Source organism: Accipiter gentilis, chromosome 10, assembly GCF_929443795.1.
Source record: "Accipiter gentilis chromosome 10, bAccGen1.1, whole genome shotgun sequence".
NCBI lineage: Eukaryota > Metazoa > Chordata > Aves > Accipitriformes > Accipitridae > Astur > Astur gentilis.
In genome coordinates this window covers 17,675,748-17,695,340 of record NC_064889.1, presented here as the reverse complement: position 1 = coordinate 17,695,340, position 19,593 = coordinate 17,675,748, and the positions used below count along the sequence as shown (strand labels likewise).

Here is a 19,593-nt window from a genome sequence, read left to right as displayed (position 1 = left end):
AGATGCTTCCTTATTCATCCCGCAGCTTCTGCCCAAAGACTACAACATACCCAGTGGGCCCGTATCATTTCAGATCTCTCATACATTGCCATCTGTGGGTTAAAAATGTGCAAGTAAATAAATAGCTGCAGTGATAATGAGCCAAGGTTTCGATCTGTGAAGGTGAGAGCACAGCAGCAGCCGCCAATACGAAGGAAGCGCCCGTTTCTATAAATATTGAAATCCGGTAATTATCATCATTAGAACTAGTTGTGATTTAGCCGTAGCTCAATCCCAACAAGCAAGAATGGCATTTATTTGCCACAATTAGAACAGCTAAAAATACCTCCTGAACCCTGCCTGGTTCAGCCCCATCCCACCGCCCCCCAGAAGGCTCAGCCTTGGGCAGGGAGCAATGTAAAGGTGGGGGGGACACCACCTGAAGGACCACAAAGGGGGTGGAAAAACCTCTGTGCTGCCCCAGGGAGACCAGGACATCAACGCAAGGCCACCCCACCTTCTAGTAGCCCTTCCCAGCTCCGCTCCATGGCTTTCTCCCTAACTCTGGTTCAGCCCACCTAACACCTGCCCCACCACGCTGGCTCACAGGTGCAAGGTAGCTTGCTCCCTGTGAAAAGCAACGTCCCCATTAGCAAGCTGCCTTTCCCATACTGAATGTTTCTTTGCATTTGAATCAAAAGGCACAGATTTGCTTTAAAAGGCAAATGGAAAGACTCAGCTCACCCAGCCCGTCCTTCTGAGAGTGGTGGGCAATGGCCCTGGCAGCAGCCAACTGATCAAAATAGACATCGCTGATGGACGCACATGTTTCCTCACCTCATGGAAGCACTACAGTTATGCCAAGAGCCTCCACACACTCAGCATCTCTTCCAGGCTCCAGATAAGTGCTGAAGGACCCCAAAGGCTCAGTGTACCAGACAGACAGACAGCTGCATGGATGAACTTCCTGACTTCTATGGACAGGGCTCAACCTGTCGTATAAAATCCTGTGAGGGGCATCAAGCTATCCCGTCGTACCTCTGCAAGGTGACCAAGGGGTACTACCTCTCCACAAGCCTTTAAACGTGAAGGGACTAAGCCATCCTCCCTTGGGGACATATCTGCACTCCAGCTGCCACTAGCAGTTTCCCAGCCTTTTCCATGATAATAAATAAAAGCCTGCGGAGTGCAGATAGATATTGCAGGAGGCAGCACCTCAAGGTGGCTATAATCACCTCTTGGCTTCCCACACAAGTCCACAACCCAGGAAAATCTCATCTGCTGACCCAAATCACCCAGGGCTATCTCCTCACGCTTGCTCCACGACTCAACATTTTCCCCAAGGAAACGTGCCCAGCTCCCCCAGTCAGGGATGTTCTTTCTGAGAGTCACGGTGAATATTTTCCCCTGCTTATTCGATAATATCTGGAAAGGGCTGTGAAATGGGGAGCTTAGCGATTCTCCACTGCGCGGGGGCGAAGACACTGAGGTGCTCGCTGCCAGGTCCCAATAGCAGCCCAAATATTCATCCTGGCCCCATGGGCCACCACCTGCTCCTCCCTGAAATGCCTCCAGCCCTGGGACTTTCTCAGCCCCCAGCCTCCCTCTGAGGGTAATTTGACCCCTCTGATGGCTTTTTTTTTTTTTCCCCTTGCTTGCCTCTGAATTCTCTCCAGTTTGTCAATGCTCCTGTAATAAGGTGCCTCAAACTGAGGCCACATTCCTGAGGTATATTATTATTATTATTTTGAGGGGGTTCTGTTGTTTGGGTTTGTTTTTTTTTAATAAGAAAAGCCAGTTCATACCTCTGCTCCTGCAGTTCCCCCTCTCCCCAAAAGCAGCCCATCATTATTTGTTTAGGGCCCTAAGCCAGTTTTCAGTCCATTTGGCAGCATCATATCCAAGGCAAACTGAACTAATTTTAAGAGTAAGATTTGGCGAGACACTATATCAAATGCTTTGCTAAATCCAAATATATTAGGATTTCCACGTTCTGCTCAGACACTAATTTTGCGATTCCATCAAAAAGAAAAAGCAATCAGGTTTGTCTGGCAAGATTTATTCTTCCTAAATCCCTGCTGTTATTGCTCATGCTTTCCTTATCCTCTAGTGCTTCACTTTCTTAATACTGCAGGACTGGAAGCATTTGCTGGAAATTTATTTTTGCTATTTATATGGATTTTGAAAATCTGCCTCTGGTCTCCTCCGCTGCCCCCTGCCTTCTTCACTGCTGTTAGCATCCCTGTGCTGCCACAGTATACAACTCCTCCTCCATCCTCCTCCCAAAGCCAGAGCACAGCAGTATCATAAGTCCAGTGTTAATACACAACTGGCCTCAGACACAAGATACAGAAGAAAAATTAACCAAAAAAAAAAAAAAAAAAAAAAAAAAAAGATGTTTGGCAGCAGGAGAAAGACCTAAAGGAAACACCCAGCTGGGTCAAGCCCAGGTCCATTGCAGAACACCACCAGCAGTGTGAGCAGTTAATGTTAATTCCTGAATTAGCCATCCCGGAGCATCACCTCGCTTTGCTCGCAAATTTTCTGGTAACTGCCCTCCAGGCGAGCAGGGAGAGTTGAGCCACAAATGACACCAGCTGGTGCTTTTCCAGAGGACACGCATGGTCCATGGTGGGTCAGGGCCAGCACATCTATAAATCAAACCCTGAACCACTCGGGCAGTTGAGGAGCTCGTCCAGGCTCGGGGCTTGCAGAGAGAGGTCAGGAAGGGCTGCATTTCCCTGCCTTAGGCTGGCACCCCACTTCCCACTCATACCTTGGGGATTTGGGGCACCTGGAAAGCCACATCACAAGGTACCCGGATCTCCTGCAGCATTTTCCTCCACAGGGAGCCAAGCAGAAGTGTTTAAACCCCGCATGCATGCAGCAGCTTTGCAGACAGCACCCTCCCAAAACACTCCGGTGACCCCGCTCTGGCTCTGACTGTGCATCTTCTGCTGTGTGCTCCACTGACCTCCGTGGGAGTGGGCCAGGGCTGCTCACGCATTTCAGGGCAATGCTTGCTCCTGCTCGTTAGGAGGAAGAAGGCAGCTGTGTTGGAGCATAATCAGTTTCTGCTCGCTAAGTCCTTGGACATAGATAGGCTCAGTATTTTGCACACCGAATGAACACCCTGTCTGGGTGCCAGGTGCGTGCGCGCCCTTGGGGCACCCTGTCCAGCCACAGCAAAGCAGCAGCTCTACCAGCCTGGATCAAGGCTGAGTCACTCACGCAGTCCAAGCCATCAGCTCTAGCCACAGCCTTTCCCATGGAGACACAAACACCTCCTCTTGCACACCCTGGCACAGCCCAGCATGCCCAGGCTGAGCAGTGAGGCTGGGGTTACAAACAGCACAGCTCACAGCACTGAGCTGATCCCCCACGCTTGGCTTCCTACGCCTCCCTTGGGTCAGGCGTCTGCCAGACCCCTTGCCTCAGCTCCTATGTGGTATCCCAGCATCATTGTAAGGGGAAAAAAACCAGCATGGTCATCCCAGCAACTCAGGGCTCAGCAACGGGGCACTACCATCCAGCAGAAGCTCAGGTGATGGTCCTCCATTACCAGAAGGAACCTCTGCTGCCTGCAGTTCCTTCAGCACTCACTGAAGGGAGCTCAGATAGGGGCACAGCGAAGCTAGGCTATGGCATGATGCAAGTACTCGAGGGATAAATGGAGATTTTCCTCTTTACTCTGGCTATTTTTACATCTCGGAAACACATCCTGGGAGAGCAGCCCTCTCCAGGATCCCTCCTGAGGGCTGGGATGAGTGCGGTCAGGCACAGGCTCCACCAACAGCCTCCAGTTTGCACCCAGCTGCCTGCAGCCCAGGGGCTGAAGACGACAGCCTAGCCCCGTCCTGCTTCCAGCACAAGGATGACCTTCCCTGCAGGCAGCCAGGCAGAACATCCTCCACCAGCTCCCACGGGCAAGTGAGTCCCAGGGGAGCTGTTGGGAGGGATTAACCCATCCCAGGGCAGCTGCCCTTCATCACCCTATCACTGCACCCTCCCTCCCTACATCCCCATCAGCCTCACCAGGGCTCAGGATTTACAGCGCAGGCAGAGCAAGGGGGTTGGCAGCAGAAAACTGATGGGGACAGAGGATTTACAGGGAAGGGCTGGTTTCAGGGGAGGTAGAGAGAAGCAGAGGGTGATTTACAGGGTCAGCAGCAATTTACACAGCAGGTAGCACGGAGAAGGCAAGGATTTACAGGGGCAGGGGAGAAGAAGTCTTTATGGGTGTTTATTAGGAAATGAGCGTCTCCGTCCCCCGACCGCTGCAACCCAGGGAGGGGGGCGGGAGCAGAGGGATTTGCAACGAGCCTCCTCCTTGCTCTGGAGGCCACAGACAGCCCAGCATCAGGGACCTCCCCGTCCCAGTGTGGCTGCACACCGCAGCTGGTTTCTGCTTGGCCACAGCACCCTCGGGGTCATTTCAGCATGTCCCTGTCCTGCCACTGCCCCAAGGCAGCACTCCAAGGCCAGGCTCACTGGTCAGTCCCTCCAGGAGGCTACTACAAACAGCAAACCTTTGGACATCTCCTCCTGGAGCAGGAGGCCCTTCCTCCTGGCAAGCCCCACAGGCCCTCCCCGCCAGGGTCTGATCCAGCCCATCTGCTGGCAACGAGGCAGCGTTTCTCCCACTGCCAAAGCTCCTCACTGCCGCCAGGATGAGGCTGCCAGGCTGGCAATGGGTAGGCAGGGGTCACAGTCTGTTGTCCCTCCCTGGGGCCACTAGCACAGATGCACAGGAGTCACATCACCCAGTCCCCGGTCCCATTTTCCAGGGGCTTCTGGCACCCAGCAGGAGCCAGGGTCTGGCGTCAGCCCCATACGCACAACCCTAAGCACATCAGTTTGAGCATGCAGGTCCTTTCCCTCTCCCACAGCATCTTCCTCCCACTCCTGAACTGCAGCAGGGCTGGCAGGGGATAAACACCTTGAGCACATGGTGCAAACGCGAGGAGTGGCAGCACGCTTGGGTCTTCAGCTGTCACAAACCTCCCAGCCCAGGCTCATACTAGCAGCATCCCTGAGCTGGCAGGTGCCGGGTTGGGCATGGAGGCACATGGGTTGGGCATGGAGGCACGTGGGTTGGGCATGGCCTGCTCACATTGCCAGGGATTAACCTCAAGGGTTGCACATGGAGTGAGAAAAGTAAAGAAATATATAGGAAAAGTTGTCCCAGCACCGAGACTCTGGTTGCTACTCCACCACATCCCGACATCCTCCCATCAGAGCACACCGCGTCGCACAGGGCACTCGGGGAAGTGTGACAGGCACCACACTGGCCTCTGCCACTCCAGGAGGTGCCAGGACAAGCTCAACTTAATGTTCAGGAGCGAGCCAGGAAACCCTGCTGCTCCCAGCCCTTCCCTGCCACTGCTCCCCATTGACGGTACAAGCCGAGGGCTGCCTATGCAGAAGCAATGTTTGCAACACATCATGGCCTGGGGACCAAAAATTCAAACATGCCAGCAGGAGGGTGCCCCTAGATGACTACCCAGCCCATGCCTTTACACATTCCTGTATGTACTCCCCAAAAAGACACCAGGTCTTGTTTGCAACACAAAAGGTGGAGAGGTTGGTCCTAGAAGAGCCCAAGAAAGAGGGAGTTCACTCAGACAGTTCAGCTCTGTCTCGTTCTCCAGACACCCTATTTTGCATCAGGTGCCAGGAGACCACATGCTTAAGTGCAATCCTTGCAGGGGACACCCGATTTCTCACAGCATTGGGTTGCTCAGCACAGGTGTGCAATATGACCAGGTGCCACTAGCAGAGGGAGGGAGGGAGGGAGGGAAAGGGCTTCAAGCATTGACCACAGACACCCATGAAAGCATTAAGCACTGCCCAGCCCTAACATGGCATAAATGAGATGAAAATAAAGTTGTGAGCAGCCTAAACAAAGCAAGAGAAGTTTCTCTCTTTCAGCCTGGAGACACAGCAGCTTTGCAGTGCAAACGGGTTACAAGTCACACTGGGCAACATCTCAACGCACAAGAGCCCAGATAACATCCCGTCACTCGCAGGCAAGGGCTCAGTCCCAGCACAGCCCAGCTGATCCCACAGCTCCTCAGGAGCATCTCTCCCCAGAGAAACACAGGCAGCATCAGGGCAGCATCCCAAGAAACCTGGTTTTCTTCTCCGTGTAGAACTTCCAGAGAGGCACGATAGCAGCATCCAACCGTCACAACATCCCTGAGCAAAAACCCGTACATCCTGACCCGAACGACAGGCAGTGACAACACCATGGCCCCATCCCCCTACCCCAAAGTTTGACTAAAGCTCAGGAGTATCTTTGCTTTTATAAATCTCTGCCTTTTAATGATGGCTTCAAGGCTCAGAGAAAAAAAGGCCCATTAAACTCACTGAATAAGTTAATGGGGCAGAGAGAATCCATTTCAAAGCCACCCCAGGCTATTTTCCTCTGGAGCTAAAGCCTGAATAAGCAAAAAGGAAAAATTAAAACTGTACAGTGCTTTGCCAATAAATAACCCCCAGTGTAATCCGCTACCAGGCAGGCCTCCATTTGCAGAGATAATAGGATGCAGATCAGTTGCAAACCACCTCTCCTTGCAGGGACCACCACCTTTTGATTGCAATTAGCTGTGCCATGGCAGGAACCTCCATGTCCTGCCTGTCCCATTCCACCTGCCTGAGCAGGAGGGGGATGGCACATCCTCAGAGAATTACCTAACTCCAGAACTTGGCTCGGAATTCCCCAACACCCATGCTCTGTGCACACATCCCTGCTTCTCTGCCTCCTTTTTCCCAGCCCCCCCTGTCTGTTCATGCCCCTTCACTCCATCTTCTCCCCCTCCTTCACCACCAGCCCTGTGGGTCAGTCCCTCACCCACCAGCCAGAGCCCACACACAGCTGCTCCTCCCCAAACACTTAAAAAACAAGTGCACATCCCAGAGGGGGGGGGGGGGAAAATCCCTGTTTGTAAATGTTGATCCCGCTAGATGCAGTTTGTTTACTATTTAATATTTAAAGATGCTAATTAAGTCTCTGAATAAATAAATCTGTGTTGCCCGTGCCTTTTGGAAGGCAGGGATCCTTTCCCAAGGGCCAGGGCAGCCCGGAGCACGCTGGGTGCTGGGCAGCCTGCCTGGAGCTGGGGACAAGCCTGGGGCAAAGCCTGAGGATCCCACCTCTATCCCTCCTAGCAGGGAGAGCTTATCTACAACACAAAGCAACACCAGGCACAGCTCAGGTTGGGGGCATTAGAGACTTCAGCCATCAAGACCTGAAGGAGAGCACAGGCAGAGCAAGGCACAGAGGAGGATTTCCAGGCAGTGTTGCCCAAAATGGTGCCTCTTGGCCCCAAGATGGGATCTCAGCTGCAACCAAGGAGCCGAGGGCTTGTACAAGGGCCAGGGGTTCAATCCACAAAGCGCTGGAGAGACACAAAGACAGGCACCAACACATCACCGAAGCCCACCACCAAGCAGGCAGCCAGGGCTGCTCTGGGGACCAGCTACAGCCACCCACATCCCACCTCCCGGCTGCCCGCCCTGCCCAAAGCCAGGGCAGGCAACCCACACAGCTTCATACCTGAGAGCATCCCAGCTTCAGCTTCTCTTCCCAAAACCGCTACTGCAGCATCTTGCAAGGAGTACTGCAACTGGCTGCCTGCCTCACCCACAAATCCAAACATCCCCCAATACCTTCACCTCAGTTCTCCCACCTGATACCTCTTCAGCCTCATCAGGCTCTGCCTCTCCCAAATCCCCTCCAGCTGTACCATGCACCTTACCATTAACCCCTAGGGTGCCAGGCCCTGCAGAGCTCCCCGATGTAGAGGCTCCCTCCCTGCCTAGCCAGCATCCCTGCACCAGACTGGTGCCTTGCATGCACTCCTCAAGCTCAGGCTTTGCTCTGATACTCTCCAGCATCAGCATCTGCCCTAACCTGAAATGAGGGTCACAGCACTTGCCAAGGGAGCACCAGGCTGCTTCTCTGACACCGAGCGTGCTCTGCACTACTCTGCCCTCCCCACTGCAGAGCCTGGGACAGCCCATCAGATGGCTGGCAGTACAGATGTGTCCAGAGCCCATGTGAGGCTCAAACTAGGAAACAGTCCCCAGTAACACTCAGCTTCTCTGAACTGGCAAAGGGAGAACCCCAGGAGGGCGGGGATGTTGTAAACAGTCTGGGGAGCTGGGAACACGCAGCATCCTTGACCCTGTGTCCCACTGAACTTTGCTTGCTCCCCAGGCTGCTCAGCAACAGCTACCAAGTCACTCGATGGCTTTCAGCTTACTTTCCCTTGGATATATTTTGGCCTTGAGAGCACAGGCAAGACAGGAGACAGCCAAAACCAGGACCCATATCATTGCCCCAGGAGCACCCAGCCACATCCTGGATGCAAGAGGTTTGTGGGTCAAGAGAAACCTTTCCAGCCATACAAGTCACAGAGCTCCCCAGAGGCAATCCCATCTGTACCAGGATGGATGCGAGGGATGCCCAAGCCAGTCTTGCCTGCCCAGCTTAGAAGCAGGCAGAAGGAGGGTTGTGGTCCAGGACAAGAGCAGGCAGCCCAAGGGAGCATTTGCATAGATGCATCACAGACCAGAGAGCCAGGAGTCCTGGTTCCCGGCGCAGGTCACTGCACAGCATTTCCATGGAGAGCATGGGATGGGGGATGAGGCCAGAGCTGCTCCAGGAGCAGAAGGAAGGTCAGCAGCTGGAGGCACCCAGCCTCTCCCCCATGTGCCTTCATGTCCCAGCAGGGCCAGGAGTTAGAGCCTGGCATTGCTGCGGCTCAGCTGAGCACTCGTGTTCCTAATTTATCCTGGCAAAACCCTGAGCACGCAGGGTCCTCAGCAGCACTCAGATTCCCGGCATGTTTGAGCATTTCCACATTAACATTTCCTAGTGGGAACCGCCTGGGGAGAGCTAGTTAAGGGACAGCCTTGCACAACCCAGCAGGATGGGGCCTTCACCACGCTCACATCTGTTCCTACCCACTTAGTCCCCCAGGGACAGCACAGGACAGACAGCAAAGGCACCAGTGCCCTGTGCCCTCCCCAGCACAACTGAGCATAGAACAGAGCTGTACGAGGGCTGCAGGGAAGGGACTGCATGAGGAATAGCACCTGGGCCCGGCATCTCCCTGCATCCTTCCCTAGAGCCCTGGGATCCCAATGTCATTTGGTTGTCACTGCAACAGGCACCGAGGCCAAGGACAAGCACCCCAAGCCACCCATCTGTGCTATCACACCATCACACTCCCTTGAGAATCCTTCCTGACCTCTGTGCTCCACTGCTGGGACTTTTGTTTTTAATTGAAAAAGCAGTTTTCCTTTCCATTTAGGCAGACTGAAGCGGGGAGAAGGGGAAGGTGGGGGTGATGGCGCATGCTGGAGGGGGGTACAGGATGGGGACAGTCACTAACAGGCTCCATTATCTCCTACACTGAAGCGTTGGGTGGCAGCTGGAGGAAAGCTCGCTGCACACATGGTTCTGGCTTCTCCTTTGGCTCCCCAACTGCTACAACACATGAAAACAAGCTAAAAATACAGCACATATTCTCCTGGTGCTCCTCTTCCAGGCAAGCAGGGGTCCGGTCTCACACAGAGGGGGACAGGGCAGGACGCCAAGCCCCATGGGGTCAGGAAACAGGGTGGTACACGGAAGTTGGAGGTGCACAAGGGCACATGCAGCAGGGGTGGTGAAGGAGCCCTGCTAGCTGGGCACCGACTCTAGTGCAGCCTTCCAAGGGGAGTCCAGAGAGATTTTAATCTCCTTCTCTTCAAATGAAGTGAAGCTCAGGCCCTGAGCAATATCACAGCTCTAACCCACGCCCATGACCCATTTGCTGTTGCGTTGTGGGACCACTGGGTGTCACAGCCCTTCCACCACGCTGGCAGCGCATGGCAATAACCAGGGAAATAACCGGCCCATCTTTGGCCCAGCTGCCAGGGAAGATGAGATACCCCCCAGGAGCTGCACATGGAGGATGGTACAGGGTCAAGGCCAGCTTCCTACCATCACTCATCCTTGCCCTATCTCACACCAGGCCCTTCTCAGCATTCCCCCCTTGGGGAAGGACATGCGGCCTCTTTAGCCCTCCAAACTCCATCCAGCCCCTGCAGCAAAGGGTTAATCAGAGGAGCAAAGAGCATTGCACCTAGCCTGGAGGCCTCCAGAGACAGCTCTCAGCCTGTGCCCTCTTGCCTCTACCTCCAGGATTTCTCTGGCGACACCTCTCATGGCTGCTAGATACAACAGGACCAATAGAACAGCCTTGTTCATCCCACCCCCACCCGCCCTCCCCACTTGACCTCTCCTTAAACCCTGACCAGTGCTGGGCTGAAGAGTCTCCATCCCCGCTCTGCTGCTTGCAGGCCAGTTGCACCACTACTCCATGCCTCAGCCTGCCCATCAGTAAAATGGGCAGAGCTGTAAGGGCCTTCCTTGCAGGTGACAGCGCACTGCCCCGATCAGGCACCTCTTGCCCAGCACTTCAAACGGCCCAGAAACACCTCCCCACAGCACCTGCTCTGCTTGGGTCAACACCTTCCAAAAAGCCACAAAAGCCCTCAATCCACAGACGGGCCGGGGCTGTATGGCTTGCAGCACCGGCGCGAGAGCTGTCGGTACACGGGGGCGCACAGACCGCATCCCCCCGCAGCAGCGCGGAGGACAAAGCCATGACCCAGCAACCCACCCAGATCCCAGGGGACCGTCTGACCGGACTGGGTGCCCACCCCAGGGATGCTGAGCTAGGGAGCAGGTGGGAGCCCAAGAGGGGTCCGCAGCAACACGGGCACCCCGGAGCAAAGGCTCTCCTCCCACGCAGCATCCATCAGCGTGACAGCAAGTAAGCGGCGACCGGACCCCTCGGCCCCAGCAGCCCCCGGCCGCTCCCGCACCCCCCGCTGCCCCCGGCCCCGGCCGGCGTGAGGCTGCGTCCCCGCCGGTGCCGGCGCAGCCCGGAGCCGCGCTGTCTGCCGCTGCCGCTTGCCCTCTAGCGGCACAGCCACCCTCCAACGGGGGGAAGAGACGAGAGCATGAGCCGGGCTGAGCCGGGAAGAGGGTACCCGGGAATGAGGCGGGCTCCGGCTGCCCCGGGAGGCGGGGGGGGGGGGGGGGGGGGGGCGGGGAGGCACAGGGCAGAGGTTCGGTTGGGGCTGGGGGTTAGGATACATCCACGGAGCTGCTCAGGCACGGGCGGTCCCGCACAAGTAGCCTCTGTCCGGAACACTCTCACGACGCTGGGAGATGAACATGGGGACCAGACCGGTGCAGCCGTGGTCATCGTGCCCTGCGCACAGTCCTCCGGGACCTGGAGCGTCGTGTGGAGCGATGGGGGCTGCTGCTCCCCATCTCTTCGTGGGGCACACGAGGTGCCTGCAATATCCAACCACCATACATGAACTGCAGCCTCTGAACAAGAAACTTCATCCCGCAGCACCGCCTCAGCAGGGGTTTTGCTGTGCACCCCTTGATGCACAGAGAATTTGAGGGAGACCAGAGCCCACAGGCTGCTGTCAGACACACCGGCTTAGAAAGCACCTACACAACCTGCCGAAACCCCTGCTGCAGGAAACCCAAAGTTCAAAATTACTGCTATTGCACAGTGCCCGGTAAATAATACACCGAGTTAGAAGCATTATTAACGCTCACTTTCGGAAGCCTGGCAGACTCAGGGGTTGGTTCACTCCCTGCCTGACTGCAGCCCCCCTTGAGGGGGATGCACCAAATCCAACCATAAAATCATGGGCAACACCTAGCACGGGCACTGTACCAAGCAGGTCAAGCCAGTGTGCCAGGGTAGCACCGGGCAGTATGGCTGAGCATGACCTACTTGCAGGACTCCCCAAGAGTGATCCCATGGGACATCCCATGACCTGTTTGGGGGTTTGCTGAAAGAGCCCAGCATTGCTGGATGCCTGGGTGGTCACAGGCCTTTGGGAGACTACGAGCAGCCTCATGGCAAAGCACGTGAAAGCGTCACCCCCAGAGCGGTGAGCTGATGGGGTAGAGCAGACCTGCAGAGCTTTCCCTAACTGAGCTCTACAAAAGTCCCTAGCCAGAGGCAACACACCTCCAAGCCTCCAAGGGCAAGGCAGGTCCTTCCTCACTCTCTTCCCCTCCATCTCTGCTTCTTCCCCCCATGAAACACCTGTCCTAGGCCCAAAGCATCGCCATCTCACCTCTCCAAGCCCAGGAAGACAAGCCGGCAGGCAGAGATGACTTAGACCTCACCAAACCCTGCAGGAGATGAGCACTGGGGAGATGTCACATGCACTCTGAAACCATCTGGGTCACCAGCTCCTCCTCTCCAGGCAGCAGCTCAAGCCCTATGTTCAGCTCAGAAAAAGCCTGGGAAGTCCTGGCAAGCACCAAAATCGTCTCCTCCCTGGAGAAATACCTGGTGTGGGCCACCAGCAGAGCCAGGCAATGCTGATATGGCTGGGGAGCACTTGGGGACCCCAGTGGGATCAGGCACAAGGGGGGCAGAAACATCAGCAGACCCTGGCATGAAAAGGTCAGTGACTCAACCCAGCTGGAACCCTGTGTCCCAGACAAAGCGGGGCTGTAACACTTGGGTCCCTGATGTCTTCTGCTCAGCATTAGCTCGGCCACTGCTGGGAAAGCCAAGCCGAGACCTGACCCTGATGGCTGACTCCTCCAAAAAAAAAAAAAAAAAAAAAAAAATCACCTTTTATAGCCTGTCTACCACAGATCCTTCTGCTTTGCCCCCACGCATAGCAGGGAGCGCTGAAAAAGTACTGGAGGTCCCAGACATCACCTGTGCCAGGAATCTGCCTCCCTTCAGGACTGGTCAGCAGGGAGAAAGGCTGTAAGGGCACAGCAAGGAACCAGCAGCCAGCCCAGGGGATGTACCCAGCCCTGGGCACCTCTGGTGCAAGTTTAGCTACTTTGGTACACAGGGCACACCCACCATGGACCTGATCCCTTGATGCGAGGGGGACGATACGAGGACAGTCAGGACCAGCTCTCCTAGCTTAAAGCAACTCTAGAGCATCAAGACCATATCTCAGCCCACCTCCTTGTCCCAAACTTCTCTGCACCCTCTTCTGTCCTCACAGCCTTGTGCTGCACCCACTCCCCCATCCTAACATCCTTCAGGACAGCCGGTCTGCATAAACAAGAGCCCTGCAAAACAAAGCTGGATTGAATTAGGGACTTTTTGAATGGTCTTTGCAGCAGCCAAAACGTCCGGGACCAGGAGATGGGAGGAATGATGAGATGGGAGGCTTTGCAAATGCAGACCCCTTCATCTCTGGAGAGCAGCAGCACACGAGGCACACTGGGCATGCTGTGGCTGATTCACAGAGAGGGGAAAAGTTTGTGCCCTGTTGTCCGAAGCAGTCACCAAATTGAGCATCATAGGAGTCCCTTTCCTGGTTGTTTGGGCCACCAAAGCAAGTCCTGCTCCCCCCAGCCCTTCCAGGAAGATGCCTGCCCTTTCTTTCTTCCCTCCTTCCCAGATGCAGGCGCATGTGGGCATCACTGGTGCCTCGGCTCTCCCCATGCCAGCAGCGAAGGGGTGCTGCCGCTCTGAGCACCCCCTCGCTCTCCCCCACGCCACATGCTCCCAGCTCCCGCGCAGCAAGTGGGGGCTGCGCTGCCGCTCACCCCTCACGGTACCCAGCTCTGACGCGGCTCTCCCACCCTCAGCCAGGCCCACGGGATGGAGCGGATGCTGCCGTGGGCTGGTGGGACAGCCCAGTAGGAAAGGATGGGGCTGCTCTTGTCCATGGCGGGTGGCAAGAGGCTTCCCCTTGGCCCTGCAAGTGGGATCCCAAAATCCTGCAGCCCACAGTGCTCTGCAACGACCCATCTCCTTTTGAGTTGCTCTGAATTCATCTCACCTTGTTGATGGCAGCTACGAGCTGCACAGATGAACCCTGCAAACCCACCCATCAATGGTATTTTACCATAGGGAAACCCCTTCTCCCCTGGTGAGGCTGTGTAAGGGAGCAAGGCTTTATATACCAGGGACATCTCCCTACCTCAAGGGAGCCCAGGGGTGACAAACACAGGCCACCACCGCCTGCCTGGCAGCATCTCTGCAGTGCCATAGCAACAGCTGAGAAGTAGGGAGGCCCAGATGGCAAACTCCTCCATCCGTCCTTCCCCACGCACCGTGCCGGCACACGCAGGCGCTGCCCACGCTGCCAGAAGGGTAACTCCCCAGCCCACCCCTGGCACGCGGTGCCCGCCGTCACCACGACACACGGCAGCACAGGCAAGCCCAGCCGCCCCGTGCACCAGCCAGGCTGCCACGGTGCCACGGATGGGGACCCAGAGTGGCAAACAGCTCAGCTGCTCAGTACACAAGGGCAGAAGGGGTTTTGTGCCACAGGAGCCCCTTGACCAAAGTTCTCCCTGTGCATCTGGTCTTTTCAGGGAGGTCTTGCAATAGATAGAGCCCCATGCTGCAGGGGTGAGGCTGGTTTAGGGGAAGCTTGAGCATCTCCACAAGTCACACCTGGCTGGGGACACAGCAAAGGCCACCCAGCTGCACAAGAAAAAGTGATAGCATGAACATACCCCAGCCCCATGGTCGTCCTCTTCCCAAATCAGGAGGGGGAAGTCCAGCGGCACAACTCCAAACTGGAACATCTCAGCTGGGGTCCAAGCTGGCCCCGTGACTAGCCAGGACCCTTGGCAGCTCTTGCAGGGATCTCTGTGTGCAAAGCCACGTCCCCAGGGATATGATCCGAAATTGGATACGTTTCTGAGCTGGCTGAGAAAGGGCAGAGGGATATCAGCCAACCCTACCTCCTCCTCCGTCTCAGGGCAGGAACCTCCTGCCCTTCCCTTGCTTCACCATTAACCTGGCACCGCCTGGATTTGCACGAAGGTTGTATGCCGCCGTTCTCCCCAGCCCAGCCAGGGCAGGAGCCACCCAGTCCTGACTGCGGCTGCTCCACTCTCACCAAAAGGAGGATGGGTGGGAAACCAGAAGCAGCAGCAATCGGAGCAAAGGCCATTCATTCGAGGGGTGCAACTGGAGGCTCGATGATGAAGTACCACTCTGCAGGCACCCTCAGTGCTGGCCTGCAGTGCCAGCCTCCATGGGCAGTGCTACAGGCTGGATGTGCCTCCCGTCCTTCTGTCATCCTTGCCTCAGGGGGTCTCATCAGCCACTGAGATGCAAAATAACCCAAAGCTCCTGACGGCTTGGCCCCCAGTGCTGGGGAGACCTGCCTGGGTGGGGTGGGCTGGCATGGAGGGACCTCTGCCCTGGCCCAGGGGGGTATGATGGATGAGCCCTCCAAGCCAGCTCACACTGCTTGCTTTGTCCAGCCCTCCAAATGGGCCCTGGGCAGGCTTTCGTCAGCACCACCCAAGCTCTGGTTGCAACGCTGAGCTTGTCTTTCAGACGTGAATAAGGCCCTGCTTGCCCCCAGGGTGGTTTCAGGACCCCACATCCCATCTGCCTTTCCACCAGCAGCAGGACAGAGCAGAGACTACAACCCTCCCCAGGGCCTGCAGGAAGGACCAGGCTGGAGCATCACATCCCCCAGCCACAGGGACAGGATTAAGCCTCCCCTATTCACCCCCCAGCCCAGTGGGAGAAGGGGGCACCCCCACTCGCTGCGCACAAACGAGGCAAGCTGCCTAAAGAAGCCAAGCCCCCGGTGAGCATGGCAAGCAGGGGGAAGTGCCGTTCAGTGCCCAGCTGAATCAGACTCGCGTGCCGGGAGTGATTCAGCGATGACCAGGCTGGGCTTCGATGTACCCCTCGCCCCAGCACACATGATATGGGGGGTGGCAAGGAGAGGCCTGACATCAGTCTGGAAGGGTGCAGGACCTGATGTCTCCCTCACAAGAGCACAAACGTGGGTTCAACCCTGGCTCCCAGCAGTGACTCCTTTGGTAGGAAGTGGCCTCACTACCCAAACCATCCCTCTGCTCCCATAAGCATCCCCTATGAACCACTGGTGTCTTCCCAGTAAGCACAGACCCCTGGGGAAAGTTTTCACTCATGCTCAGTCTCAGCTCCTCACAGCATTTTGGGGTTCACCCTAGTCCTGTGCCTCGGCCCCCCCAAGCCCGAGGAGGCAGGCGCGGGGCCGGCAGTGATGCAGGGGGTGAGGGAACATGCTTTGCTCAGTGTGGAGCAGAGATGCATACAAATTCCAGCAAGACTGGCACCTTCTCCTTCCCCAACTTAAGAGAAGCTTCCTTCCAAAAAAATACCCAACATCTCTGTTTCTGGAGTTGTCCGGTTTTCTTTTTCTTTTCGTCCCTCTCCTTTTTACAGACTGCTTATCAGCATTTTTCAATTTCAAAGCAGTAAAGACATCTTCTGGGCACAAAGGACTCACATAATACTACCTCTCACAGCAGTTCAGATGTATGTGTGCATCTGACAACGCACACTCACTCACTCACACTGGTGGCTTCCAAACCCTTCGCAGCCTTTCCTGCTGCTCCCCGCTCCCCAAAGGGTTAAACCCAAACCACAACAAACAGCAAGCCCAGGAAAAAAACACGAGTTTCTCTGACTTCCCCAGCATCACCCACGTCCCTTCGGCATCACAGCGAAAACACTCCAGCACCACAACGCAGGATAAATATTGGGCAATTGGAAGGGGAGCATTGCATTAGTTTCCCCATTTACTTTCCCCATTCCTGCTGGGTTTGCAGAGGTTTGCTGGCAAGGTGAAGGCAGGGCTGGGGGTTCAGGGTCAGTGGTAGCTGCTGAAAACCTGCTTGGGCATGGTGTGAACCTGTAAGCAAGCAGGGAAAGCAGCTCCTGTCATCTTTACCCAGCAAAGGTGACGAGCAGAGCTGCGAAACAGGCACTGCAATTACTCCATGGCTCTGCTGCAATTGCACTGTGACCAAATAAAACAGCCTCAGGAAGAGACCGGGCAAAGCCTGCTCCCTCCTGCAACTGTGCCATCGAGGTGAAAAAAAATAAATAAATAATCCTCCATTACTCATTTCAAACCTTGCTGCATTTAACTGCCAGAATAAAGGATTCCACCTCTTCCTTGCTCAACTCCCACTGCCAACTTGCTCTGGGGGCTACATTTCCCTAAATGCTCACATTTCAATTAGCATTAGAATAATGAAATGGCTCAGAGTTCATCTCACCCAAAAATGTACTGGAAAATAAAGAGCGGAGATTGGAAGAGATGAGGAATTTTTTTTTTTTTTTTCCGCACACACACAGCATGATGGATTCAGGAGAAGGAAATATATTCCTTTCTCGACTCCATGCTGATGAGATTAACATGGGCTTTGCTAACTGCCTCTCCAAACAAGGATAATGCAACTTCAAGTTGATTTTCCAGATAAACAAGCATGCAAACAAACGCAAAGTGCTCAACTAAAAATATCTCCCTGCTCCGATGCTTCTCCCCACCGCCACCACCCCGAGACGAGAACACACAAACCCTATCGCAGTTGCAAGTTGCAAAATTATAACAATGCGAGTTAAATAAGCTACTTGGGGGACATCTCTCTGTCCTGTTTTTTTTCTTCCTCCCCTTAAAAAGGCGAAACCGCAGATCCCCAGATACACTCAGCCAGGGCAGGGAAGGGAGCATTTTCTGTTGTGGGGATGAAAAAAAATGACATTCTAATCGGATCCAAAGTCTCGAAAAAGAACAAGCAGCTCAGAACTTGCTTTTCTTGCCCAATTTGGGTAAATATGTGGCTGCGTGTGGCTGTGGCGTCCCCCCTCCCCTTGCAGAAGCAAACACTTGAAGGAAGCAGCAGCTTTAGCATCTTTGCCTGCTGCTCTCTCTCCTGCTGAGGAATCGGATCTCATTTACTTTATTCTTCTTAAGCCTCGGCCAAACTGTTGCTGGGCTTTTTTTTTTTTTTTTTTTTTTTTTTTTTGGGGGGGGGGGTGGGGGGGGTAAGGGGGAAAGCCGGATCTGCGTCCTCTGCACGGGAAGCCGGGCTGAGCTCTGCCAGGCAGCGCAGCAATGCCGAGGGCACCTGAGCCCTGCACCGGCAGCCCAGCCCGCACCCTGCCGCCGGGAGAACCCGCGGGGGGGGGGGGGGGGGGGGGACGGGGACACCCCCACTTACATGGAAGTGATGTTCCTTGAGATGTCCGTGATATTGATGCTCGTGTTGCCATTGCTGCTGCCTGAATCCTGCCCTTCCAAGAGAGGGAAGAGGTTCCCATCATCCGGTTTCTTGCAATTGATGTCTGTCTTGCTGCAAAGACAATTAGCAGGGCAAGCCAGCACCGAAAGCAGATAGTCTCCCCAAATGCTCCAGAGCAAAAATACCCTCCAGAAAGTGCACTTGGTAGGGCAAAGAGAGACATCCATCTCCGATTGCTGCTTCTAAAAAAGAGGAGGAGGAGGAAAGGGGGGATGGAGGGAGGGGAAGGGGGGGAAAGGGGGAAGGAAACAAAGACAGAGGGAGGAAAAAAAAAACAAAAAAAAAAAACCAAAAACCCAAAAAAACCCAACAAAACCTCAAGCGATCAGATGCAAAAATCCTCCAGCAGATGAAATCATGCTGGCAGCTGGCTCGGAGAGGCTGTAATTCCCGCTACGGCAGCGGCAGCGGCAGCGGGCGGGGATGCATGCTGGCCCGGCCGCCCTGCGCCCGCCGCCCGCCGCTCCCCGCCAGCCGCTCCGGAGGATTGCAACGGGAGGCTGGGGAGGCAGCCGGCGAAATAAATAAATAACAAAAACGGTGCGAAAGTCACCAAGTCCCACCTACTGGGCAGAATTAAAATTGACACACCTGCAAAAAAAACACACAGAGGGAGAGGAGGGGGCGACCTCCCCTTCCCATCGCTTCCCTCCCCCGGCCTGGCCAGCCCTGCTGCGGCGGGCACAAAAAAAGCAGGGGGGGAGGAGGAGGAGGAGGAGGAGGAGAAGAAGAAGGAGAAGGAGGAGGAGGAGGAGGAAGAAGAGGAGGAAGGCTCGCAAAGCGAGCCGGGCTCTGCAATAAAAAGGATTCCCCACCCCCCTCTCCGCTAAAAGCAATCTAGGGGAGGGGAGGGAGAGAGGGGAAAAACCCACCCCAGCACTGCTGGAGCCCCAGCTCAGCCCCGCCAGCAAAGGAAAAGTTGCAGCTGGGGTTAAATTTGTGCTGGGGGGAGAGGAGAGGGGCTCTGGCTCGGCTCCTGCTTGCTCAGGCTCTTTCGTCTTTAGGAGGAGGACGATGCTGCTTTTCGCCTGGTTGTTGGGTGGGTTCCCCCCCGACCCGCAATCCGGACACAAGGGTGGAAAGGAAAGAAAGATTAAACTGAACTGGAAGAGAATAAAAGCCAGTGTGGATTACAGCGATTTTTTTAAATTTTTTTTTTTTTTCTTAAGAGGATCCTAGCGAGACGCAGATCAGACGGCTGGGTGGGAAAAAAAAAAAAAGCGACTGGAGAGCACCCAGGAAGGACTTTCTAGAAAAGACACACACACACGCACGCACACACACACACACCCGCCTCCAAAATGCAACGGGGACTCAGCCGACTGCCGGGAAGCGCAGGCAGGAGCACCCAGGGTCGGGGCTCCCGTCCTCCCTCCCTTGGCTTCCCCCTTCCCTCCTGCAGCAGATCCTGCAATCAGACATGCAAAAAAAAAAAAAAAAAAAAAAAAAAAAAAAAAAAATCCTGAAAGAGGAAGACTGAAGTGTTGAAAAGGCTG

At 55.2% G+C, this 19,593-nt stretch overlaps 1 protein-coding gene across 2 annotated transcripts in view; it reads right to left on the bottom strand.

Annotated features, from left to right (window-relative positions):
* Positions 1-18,736, bottom strand: part of NTRK3 (neurotrophic receptor tyrosine kinase 3) — a 220,335-nt gene extending 201,599 nt beyond the window's left edge. For both annotated transcript variants that reach the window (XM_049812839.1, XM_049812840.1), the window contains exon 1: positions 18,017-18,736. In XM_049812839.1, coding sequence (XP_049668796.1) covers positions 18,017-18,264 — 248 coding nt within the window. In that variant the 5' untranslated portion in view covers positions 18,265-18,736. The remainder of the gene's footprint in view (positions 1-18,016) is intronic.
* Positions 18,737-19,593: the final 857 nt, after the last annotated feature.